This window comes from Notolepis coatsorum, assembly GCF_963971535.1.
Source record: "Notolepis coatsorum genome assembly, chromosome: 11".
NCBI lineage: Eukaryota > Metazoa > Chordata > Actinopteri > Aulopiformes > Paralepididae > Notolepis > Notolepis coatsorum.
In genome coordinates, this window is record NC_140175.1 from 125,046,790 (window position 1) to 125,058,302 (window position 11,513).

Below are 11,513 nucleotides of genomic sequence, written 5' to 3' on the forward strand. Positions count from 1 at the left end.
GTAGTATATATTATAGTATATACTGTATATATAGAGTGTGATGTAGTATATATTATAGTATATACTGTACTGTATATAGAGTGATGTAGTATATATTATAGTATATCCTGTATATATAGTGTGATGTAGTATATATTATAGTATATACTGTATATATAGTGTGATGTAGTATATATTATAGCAGTGGTTCTCAAACTGTGGTACGCGTACCACTGGTGGTACTTGGTGGTACTGCTGGTGGTACTTGAATTTTTTTTTATAAAAAATTATAAAAATTATAACTTTTTTTTATTTATTTTTTTTGCAGTCAGGCCACTGAACTTAGAAGCAGGCCAGGCCAGTGTTTCTAGTTGCGGCGGCGCGATAGTTAGATAACCTAAGTGGGGAACAACCAGGAGATCACTGTGACAGAGAGTAATGCAGTCTAAACAGTCATGAATATTTTATTGCACTTCAGCCCTGATCATAACCATTTTTATTTTTAGATTTTTTGTAATGTCAGATACAAAATGAAATACTCCCACTTTTCTGAAAAGAGTTGTTGCTAAATCTGACATTACAAAAAATCCATCAAAATCTGTGTTGTTGCTAATCATTGACACATGCCTAGCCTGTAATAATCTCCCCCAGAAACATCTACTTTGCATTTGATATATTGAAAATATTTAACTTTTTGTGTGTTTATTTTAACAATAATTTGTGATGCCATCACACCAGTGATGGGCAGTAGCTTGCTACAAGTAGCGAAGCTACATAGCTTAACTACAATTCTCAGTAGCGTGCTGGTAGCTCGCTACTTTTTAACCAGGGTAGCGGTCTCTGTAGCGGAGCTGTTTATAGAACGAAGTAGTAACGTAGCGACGAGAAACGTTACACGCTACTTTCGCAGTCTAGACAGGAAGATCTGCGAGGAGAAAAAAAAACTCCCCGTAAAAAACCCACTATGATTGGTTGGTTTGTTTAGATATGAGTGACGACTCACGATTGGGTATGGTAGGCCAAAATATTACGGGTAGGCCAATCAGAGGCAGGATAGGGCGGGACTCCAGGCCGCAAACCAGGAAGTAAAAATCTAAACGCAGACCACTGAATGAGAATGAATGGATGAATTTACAATAACAGCGCGAAATAATGGCAGAGGGATTTGATGTTTCCACTGATGGCATTGATGAAGATGATGTCAACAACAATAACAACACTGCATCTCCATGGCCCTACCTGGACACGTTTATGAGTTTGACTGAAAAAACGCCTAAAACATATGTGTTTAGGTGTTTATTGTGTCAACCAAAAACTAAGCTGCTCTCGACGTCCCACACGTCCAATACTAACTTGAGAACACATATTCAGGTGAGCTGATGAAAACCCTTACTGTCTTTACATAAACATTGTCAACTGTTCCCAAACAGCACACAAGTCAGTGCACTTTTTATCAACAGCTTTAACTAACAGTCTGTCTGAGATAGGCTAGCTGCTATGAACAATATTATTGATTGATTGATTGAAAAGTGTATTAACAGATTGCAGAATGGGTACAGTACAGTACAGCTCAATACATACAATTGTTAAGGGGATGCAGACCAGAGAAAGACTTTCGTCTTGTTTACATCAGGGTCCCCCATTTTCAATTCATCATAACATATATGACACACACGACATACAGATAGACAGTACTGCTACATCTATACATTTATGACATATCAGATTTGCAAATACAGTACTGTTTGTGATACAAAAAGTGTCCAGAAAAAGAGTGTATATACATTTGACGTAGAAACTGTACATTGGAGGAGGTTGGGTTGGTGGGGTTGGTGGGTGGGGGCTGTACATTGGGGGGGGGGGGGGGGTTGGGGTAGGGGGACACTGTACACTGTACATTGGGGGGTGGAGAAAAGAAAAAAATAGGGAAAAGATCGTCCTAGACCAGTGGTTCTCAACCTGTGGCCATGGAATGTTTTGTGAGTTACATATCTAGCAGCCAAGGATAGTATTGTTTGTCTAGCAGTGTCAAGCTTGAGTGTTATACTCTGAGTACATACTGTAGTAGTATAGTTCCAATGCCGATTACCCCATGCTGCTTATTTCCGTACTTAAGAATGTATAAATGTTACATAGGATTTCGTTAATGTCTATTTTGTAGACAAATGTTTCTTGCACTTTTTCTTTGGCCAGGTTATTGTCATTTTGTTACTGTGGTTTGAGTTGAAACAGTAGTTTATCCTGTGCTGAAAAGTCTCCATTCCAATAGAGGGAGTATATATTTGTGTTTATTTTATTATTGTTTCACTGCCTTTTATTTATTACGTTTCCACAGTTCTTTCCTCATGTTAAAAGGATGACACAAAAAGCCAGACCGAGGGCTTGTTTCAGTTTTATAATAAACAATCAAACTGAGCTATTTTTTTGCCTGCCTGTTTGTTGGGTGTAAACTTGATCACAAAGTAAAAAAAAAAAAAAAAAAGTAGTGCCGATGTAGCTAGCTATTTTAGCCATGTTCTTGTAGTGTAGCTTGCTACATTTCTCTGGGGATAGCTTCCATTGTAGTTTAGCTATATTTAATCGAGAGTAACTTGTAGTGTAGCTTGCTACATTTTCCAAGTAGCTTGCCCATCACTGCATCACACAACCTGGCATTTAAAGGGTTACAATTCGAAAATGTATTGAATATGTGTTTTTTTTTTTTTTATATAATAATAATTTGTGATGCCCATCACAAACACTGGAAATGAAAGGGTAAAAATTAAGGAATTCCTGGACCAGAATGCAGGAAATTAAGTCTTTGTAACAAAATAATTCCTGGTGGGGGACCCTCACTTAGAAAGTGGCCTGACTGGGGCTATATTTCACACTATATTTCCCAGCCTGAATTATTATCCCGGCCCTGCTTATGTGAGTTGTCAATGGACAACAACATGCTGTGTGTGTGTGTGTGAGTGTGAGAGAGAGAGAGAGAGAGAGAGAGAATTAAGTACATTTGCTGAAATACAGTTGTTCTTCATTTTCTCACTTGCTATGTGAGAATGTTAGTTATTATGTTCTCAATGCCCCTTGCATTGTATGAGTTGTGTGGAAGAGTTTGCTAGTTCTAGTGCTACCCCTTTGTACATTGTGGCTGTGTCTGACAAAAGTTAACAATAAATAATGGTATTAGGAATACATTTGCCCCCTGCGTGAACTGTGCATAGCTGAATAGACTGTATTTTAACGTCGGTCATATGGTGGTACTTGGAGAGCCAGCTACGTTCTCAGGTGGTACTTGGTGTAAAACGTTTGAGAACCACTGCTGTATATATAGTGTGATGTAGTATATATTATAGTATATACTGTATATATAGAGTGTGATGTTAACAAGGTACAGCTTTACAGGAGTCACAAGGAAAGTATTTCTTAACTTTTTAGCAAAGTAACAAGTAATGTATTTCTTTACTTTTGAGCAAAGTAACAAGTAATGTATTTCTTTACTTTTTTTTTTTTTTTTTTTTTTTATCTTTCTTCCCCTCCTTTTTCCCGATTTTTCTCCCATCCCACCCTTCCTGGTTGTTGCGTACTTTCTCCTACTGTTGGTCCGGGAGACCGGAGACTGTCACATGCTTTCCTCCGACGCATGTGCAGCCTGGGGCAGGCCAACCTGGCCGCGCAGGTTCTCACCGGGGAGAGTGTAGCGTGTGGGAGGCCACACTATCTCTCCTCAGTTCCAACCCTCGCTGAGCAGGCGCCCCGACCGAACTGTAGGGGTCGCTGTCCACAACGCCCAGGACCCACCCTTCAGCTTTCCCACCCCCTGATACAGCCAATTGTATCAGTGTGAGAGGCCAGCCAAGCTGATAGCAACGCCGGGAGCTGGATTCGAACAGGTGAATCCTAGTGTCTCCCGGTGTTGGTGACGAACGTAATCTCCGTGCGCCACCTGCCCCCCCAATATTTCTTTACTTTTGAGCAAAGTAACAAGTAATGTATTGAGTGAGTTTGAACACCTTACATAGATAAATACTGGAAAACGTACCTTACAGTAGAAATGATAAAGTTGACCTATAAAGTTTATTCATCAATAATTGAAACACAAAGAAAATATTGGACAGCTTACCTACACTACAGTGTATTCACATTTTAAATACAGACAACCTACATGTATAATAGAGTAACAGTTTAAAGGGATAGTTGTGATTTTTGGAACCCTAGACATAATTTCCTACTCACCAATGATGTCGATCGGCAGAGTTCTCTCTCAACACAAACCATGCTGTTCCTCACACTAGCATCAGCTAGCTAGCCACTAGCCATGCTGTTCCTCACACTAGCACTGGCTAGCTAGCCACTAACCATGCTGTTCCTCACACTAGCATCAGCTAGCTAGCTACTAACCATGCTGTTCCTCACACTAGCATCAGCTAGCTAGCTACTAACCATGCTGTTCCTCACACTAGCATCAGCTAGCTAGCCACTAACCATGCTGTTCCTCACACTAGCATCAGCTAGCTAGCTACTAACCACGCTGTTCCTCACACTAGCATCAGCTAGCTAGCTACTAACCATGCTGTTCCTCACACTAGCATCAGCTAGCTAGCTACTAACCATGCTGTTCCTCACACTAGCACCGGCTAGCTAGCCACTAACCACACTGTTCCTCACACTAGCATCAGCTAGCTAGCTACTAACCATGCTGTTACTCACACTAGCATCAGCTAGCTAGCTACTAACCATGCTGTTCCTCACACTAGCATCAGCTAGCTAGCTACTAACCACGCTGTTCCTCACACTAGCACCGGCTAGCTAGCTACTAACCATGCTGTTACTCACACTAGCATCAGCTAGTTAGCTACTAACCATGCTGTTCCTCACACTAGCATCAGCTAGCTAGCTACTAACCATGCTGTTCCTCACACTAGCATCAGCTAGCTAGCTACTAACCATGCTGTTCCTCACACTAGCATCAGCTAGCTAGCTACTAACCATGCTGTTCCTCACACTAGCATCAGCTAGCTAGCTACTAACCACGCTGTTCCTCACACTAGCATCAGCTAGCTAGCTACTAACCATGCTGTTCCTCACACTAGCATCAGCTAGCTAGCTACTAACCATGCTGTTCCTCACACTAGCATCAGCTAGCTAGCTACTAACCACGCTGTTCCTCACACTAGCATCAGCTAGCTAGCTACTAACCACGCTGTTCCTCACACTAGCACCAGCTAGCTAGCTACTAACCACGCTGTTCCTCACACTAGCATCAGCTAGCTAGCTACTAACCACACTGTTCCTCACACTAGCATCAGCTAGCTAGCTACTAACCATGCTGTTCCTCACACTAGCATCAGCTAGCTAGCTACTAACCACGCTGTTCCTCACACTAGCACCAGCTAGCTAGCCACTAACCATGCTGTTCCTCACACTAGCACCAGCTAGCTAGCTACTAACCATGCTGTTCCTCACACTAGCATCAGCTAGCTAGCTACTAACCATGCTGTTCCTCACACTAGCATCAGCTAGCTAGCTACTAACCACGCTGTTCCTCACACTAGCATCGGCTAGCTAGCTACTAACCATGCTGTTCCTCACACTAGCATCAGCTAGCTAGCCACTAACCATGCTGTTCCTCACACTAGCATCAGCTAGCTAGCTACTAACCATGCTGTTCCTCACACTAGCATCAGCTAGCTAGCCATTAACCACGCTGTTCCTCACACTAGCATCAGCTAGCTAGCTACTAACCATGCTGTTCCTCACACTAGCATCAGCTAGCTAGCTACTAACCATGCTGTTCCTCACACTAGCATCAGCTAGCTAGCTACTAACCATGCTGTTCCTCACACTAGCATCAGCTAGCTAGCTACTAACCATGCTGTTCCTCACACTAGCATCAGCTAGCTAGCTACTAACCATGCTGTTCCTCACACTAGCATCAGCTAGCTAGCTACTAACCATGCTGTTCCTCACACTAGCATCAGCTAGCTAGCTACTAACCATGCTGTTCCTCACACTAGCATCAGCTAGCTAGCTACTAACCATGCTGTTCCTCACACTAGCATCAGCTAGCTAGCCACAAACCAATGCAAAGACAACGCTGTCAAGCTCCTATCTGTATGAGATATTGTGCTGAGAGAGGATTCTACCAAATCGACAACAACACTCTACGATAAGCAGTGATGGGCAAGCTACTTGGAAAATGTAGCAAGCTACACTACAAGTTACTCTCGATTAAATATAGCTAAACTACAATGGAAGCTATCCCCAGAGAAATGTAGCAAGCTACACTACAAGAACATGGCTAAAATAGCTAGCTACATCGGCACTACTTTTTTTTTTTTTTTTTTACTTTGTGATCAAGTTTACACCAAACAAATAGGCAGGCAAAAAATAGCTCAGTTTGATTGTTTATTATAAAACTGAAACAAGCCCTCGGTCTGGCTTTTTGTGTCATCCTTTTAACATGAGGAAATAACTGTGGAAACGTAATAAATAAAAGGCAGTGAAACAATAATAAAATAAACACAAATATATACTCCCTCTATTGGAATGGAGACTTTTCAGCACAGGATAAACTACTGTTTCAACTCAAACCACAGTAACAAAATGACAATAACCTGGCCAAAGAAAAAGTGCAAGAAACATTTGTCTACAAAATAGACATTAACTAAATCCTATGTAACATTTATACATTCTTAAGTACGGAAATAAGCAGCATGGGGTAATCGGCATTGGAACTATACTACTACAGTATGTACTCAAGTATAACACTCAAGCTTGACACTGCTAGACAAACAATACTATCCTTGGCTGCTAGATATGTAACTCACAAAACATTCCATGGCCACAGGTTGAGAACCACTGGTCTAGGACGATCTTTTCCCTATTTTTTTCTTTTCTCCACCCCCCAATGTACAGTGTACAGTGTCCCCCTACCCCAACCCCCCCCCCCCCCCCCCCCAATGTACAGCCCCCACCCACCAACCCCACCAACCCAACCTCCTCCAATGTACAGTTTCTACGTCAAATGTATATACACTCTTTTTCTGGACACTTTTTGTATCACAAACAGTACTGTATTTGCAAATCTGATATGTCATAAATGTATAGATGTAGCAGTACTGTCTATCTGTATGTCGTGTGTGTCATATATGTTATGATGAATTGAAAATGGGGGACCCTGATGTAAACAAGACGAAAGTCTTTCTCTGGTCTGCATCCCCTTAACAATTGTATGTATTGAGCTGTACTGTACTGTACCCATTCTGCAATCTGTTAATACACTTTTCAATCAATCAATCAATAATATTGTTCATAGCAGCTAGCCTATCTCAGACAGACTGTTAGTTAAAGCTGTTGATAAAAAGTGCACTGACTTGTGTGCTGTTTGGGAACAGTTGACAATGTTTATGTAAAGACAGTAAGGGTTTTCATCAGCTCACCTGAATATGTGTTCTCAAGTTAGTATTGGACGTGTGGGACGTCGAGAGCAGCTTCGTTTTTGGTTGACACAATAAACACCTAAACACATATGTTTTAGGCGTTATTTCAGTCAAACTCATAAACGTGTCCAGGTAGGGCCATGGAGATGCAGTGTTGTTATTGTTGTTGACATCATCTTCATCAATGCCATCAGTGGAAACATCAAATCCCTCTGCCATTATTTCGCGCTGTTATTGTAAATTCATCCATTCATTCTCATTCAGTGGTCTGCGTTTAGATTTTCACTTCCTGGTTTGCGGCCTGGAGTCCCGCCCTATCCTGCCTCTGATTGGCCTACCCGTAATATTTTGGCCTACCATACCCAATCGTGAGTCGTCACTCATATCTAAACAAACCAACCAATCATAGTGGGTTTTTTACGGGGAGTTTTTTTTTCTCCTCGCAGATCTTCCTGTCTAGACTGCGAAAGTAGCGTGTAACGTTTCTCGTCGCTACGTTACTACTTCGTTCTATAAACAGCTCCGCTACAGAGACCGCTACCCTGGTTAAAAAGTAGCGAGCTACCAGCACGCTACTGAGAATTGTAGTTAAGCTATGTAGCTTCGCTACTTGTAGCAAGCTACTGCCCATCACTGACGATAAGTAGGACATACTGTAGTGAATCACTACCCACTTTCAAAACCACTCTCAAAGAGCACCTACGGGAGACTGCAATTCGAAACTGGCCCCTGTAAATGTCCAAACCCAACCCCCTCCAATGTACAGTTACCCCCCCCCCACCCCGCCTACCCAACCCCAGCCCCCCACCCACCCAACCACCTCCAATGTACAGTTCCCCCCCACCCCACCTACCCAACCTCCGCCAATGTACAGTTTCTTCCCCCTCAAATGTATATACCGTCTTTTTTAGACCCTTTTTGTACTCATAAACAGTACTGTATATTTGTAGATCTGGTATGTCATAAATGTATAGATGTAGCAGTACTGTCTATCTGTATGTCATATATGTTATGATGAATTGAAAATGGGGGACCCTGATGGAAACAAGACGAAAGTCTTTCTCTGGTCTGCATCCCCTTAACAATTGTGTGTATTGAGCCGTACTGTATTGTACCCATTCTGCAATCTGTTAATAAAGTTTTCAATCAATCAATCAATCAATCAATCAATCAATCAATCAATCAATCAATCAATCAATCAATCAATCAATCAATCAATAGGGTTCCAGAAATCTGAACTATCCCTTTAAATGACTCAGTGGGTCTGAGAGGTTACCTATGCAGGCGGTGTGGTGCTGGGTTAGGGTTAGAGGTTAGAGGTTAGAGGTGAGAGGTTACCTATGCAGGCGGTGTGGTGCTGGGTTAGGGTTAGAGGTGAAAGGTTACCTATGCAGGCGGTGTGGTGATGAGTTAGGGTTATGGGTTAGAGGTCAGATGTTAGAGGTTACCTATGCAGACGGTGTGGTGCTGGGTTAGGGTTAGGGGTTAGAGGTTAGAGGTGAAAGGTTACCTATGCAGGCGGTGTGGTGCTGGGTGAAGCCGGGGGGGCACTTGCAGGTGAAGCCGCCCACCGTGTTCACACACAGGAACTGGCAGTTGTGCCTCTTGGTCTGGCACTCGTCCAAGTCTGGAACACAGGAGCCGGAGGAAACACTCAGACCACACTACTGTACATTACACACTACTGTACATCACACACTACTGTACATCACACACTACTGTACACAGGCCGCCTGGGAGAAATGCGAGGCCCTGTGCGAGATTTAACGCGAGGCCCCCCCCCCCCCCCCCCCCCCCCAAGGTTAATTTTTTTTTTTTTTTTTTCATACAGTCAACATATTCTTAAATAATAGCGCTGCCCGAGGCGGGGCATGATACAGTCAACATATAGCAAAAGAGAGAGCGAGAGAGAGCTCCCGTTCTACAGTCAATATACAGTGTACAGAGAGAGAGAGAGAGAGACATTGGAAAGAAATTGAAATGCTATTTGGCCCTAAACAGAGAGTACACAGTGGCAGAATACCTGAGCACTGTGACTGAAGATCCTTGACTATGTACAGACTCAGCGAGCACAGCCTAGCCATCGAGAAAGGCCGCCATAGGCAGACTGTGTGTGTTAGAAAGAGAGAGATAGAAAGAGAGAGAGAGAGAGAGAACATGTGTGTTTGTCATGTGTGTGTGTGTTAGAGAGAGAGCATGTATGAGAGATCCAAAAGGACAAAGATCAACACTTAAATCCAAGAGAGAGAGAGAGAGAGAGAGAGAGAGAGAGAGAGAGAGAGAGAGAGAGAGAGAGAGAGAGAGAGAGACACATTGGAAAGAAATTGAAATGCTATTTGGCCCTAAACAGAGAGTACACAGTGGCAGAATACCTGAGCACTGTGACTGAAGATCCTTGACTATGTACAGACTCAGCGAGCACAGCCTAGCCATCGAGAAAGGCCGCCATAGGCAGACTGTGTGTGTTAGAAAGAGAGAGAGAGAGAGAGAGCATGTGTGTTAGAGAGAGAGCATGTATGAGAGAGAGAGAGAGAGAGAGAGAGAGAGAGAGAGAGCATGTGTGTGTGTGTTAGAGAGAGAGCATGTATGAGAGATCCAAAAGGACAAAGATCAACACTTAAATCCAAAGAGAAGAGGGTCTATACCAGAGAAACCAAAGCAGCAAGGAGCCAATGGCCGACATCAGCTAAATAGGCTAGCCAGGTACTGTGACACCAGGCCACACACAGCTTTGGCCAACGGCCCAACGCTACCCAAGCTACACAAACGACCAAGACATTCACACACAGCACATGTCGTATCTCCAAATGTTGTGAAGTAGCATATGTTTTGCCTGGAAAAAAACATTGTTATTAACAAAACATTCGGGAGGGGAAGGAAGGAAGAGTGGGGTAATGTCATGACATTTTCATTAATCTTACCTGCACCAAGGAACGCAGGGCGAAAGGCCGCAACACAGGTCTCCACGTTGACGAAAGGCCTCTCGCTGTCGGGACAAATAAGCTATGGCCAGAGCCTTGTCATGGTGCAGGCCCGACTACATCTTCTGTCAAAGATGATGTCGTAGTCAGAGTGCCAGAACCCCCTGCTATTCTCACGGCTAATGTCAATGGTCGTAGCACAAGCTAACAGCTAACTCAAGGCTAACTGATAGCATCAAACGAACGTTCCCAGCCGAGCGCAGCCGGCAGTTAACGTCGAAGCTAAACAGCTAACTGGCTAACAGTTAGCTCAACCAGGCTATCGCTAACCATTAGCTAACGCAGAAGCAAGCTATGCGGCTACATACAGCCAGGTGCTGACACCAGGCACACACCGTTAGCTACTAGTAGTACTACAATAGCTAGTCGGCCAGTTTAGCTCCAGAGAGAGAGAGAGAGAGAGAGAGAGAGCGATGTCCACGGCGGGAATAGAATAGAGTTAATAGAATAGGTTAAAAACTCACCAAACGTCCAAGAGGATGGAGACAACCGCGTGGAGTTGACGAAGTTCATCTGCCAAACGACCATCCTCTTCATCTTGGCTGCATGTCTCTAGGTTAGCTAACGCTAGATAGCCTTTAGCTAAGCTAGCTACTAGCCGACATCATCATCATGGCTATATCCCGACTGCATCATGACAAGGCTCCGGCCATTTGTCCCGCCTTTCGTCAACGTTCCTTGGTGACCGACCGACTGATAATGACCGACCTCTTTCTTCGTCTTGGCTGGCATAACTAAGCATAATAGTCAAACGCAGCTGACTCACGCCGGCGTAGTGTACTACACATGATGTAAGTAAAACCACTCCCTTCGTTGAAACCAATAGTATGTCTGCTGCAGAACCCCATAGGCTGAGCTCCAATAGTGAGTATATCTGCAGACCCAGGAACAAGTCAGACACATTCTACAAACGTGTCTAATGTGAAATATATAAGCATATAAGCAAAACTAGATTTTAGGTCTGTGATGAAAAAGGGCCTCGCGGGAAGGGGGGCCTCGCAAAAAAAAAAAAAAAAAAATGTAATTTTTTTTTTTTTTTTTTTTTTTTTTGCGAGGCCCCCCTTCCCGCGAGGCCCTGTGCGACCGCACTGCTCGCACACCCCCTGAGGCGGCCCTGACTGTACATCAC

General features: G+C 43.3%; 1 protein-coding gene across 1 annotated transcript in view; it reads right to left on the reverse strand.

Moving 5' to 3' along the window:
• LOC311237265 (fibrillin-2-like) overlaps window positions 1-11,513 on the reverse strand; it is a gene marked incomplete at its 5' end in the record, with an annotated part of 361,408 nt that overhangs the window by 26,776 nt on the left and 323,119 nt on the right. The window contains 1 exon segment of the mRNA XM_084325071.1: window positions 8,914-9,030. Within this exon segment, the coding sequence (XP_084181197.1) occupies window positions 8,914-9,030 (117 nt within the window).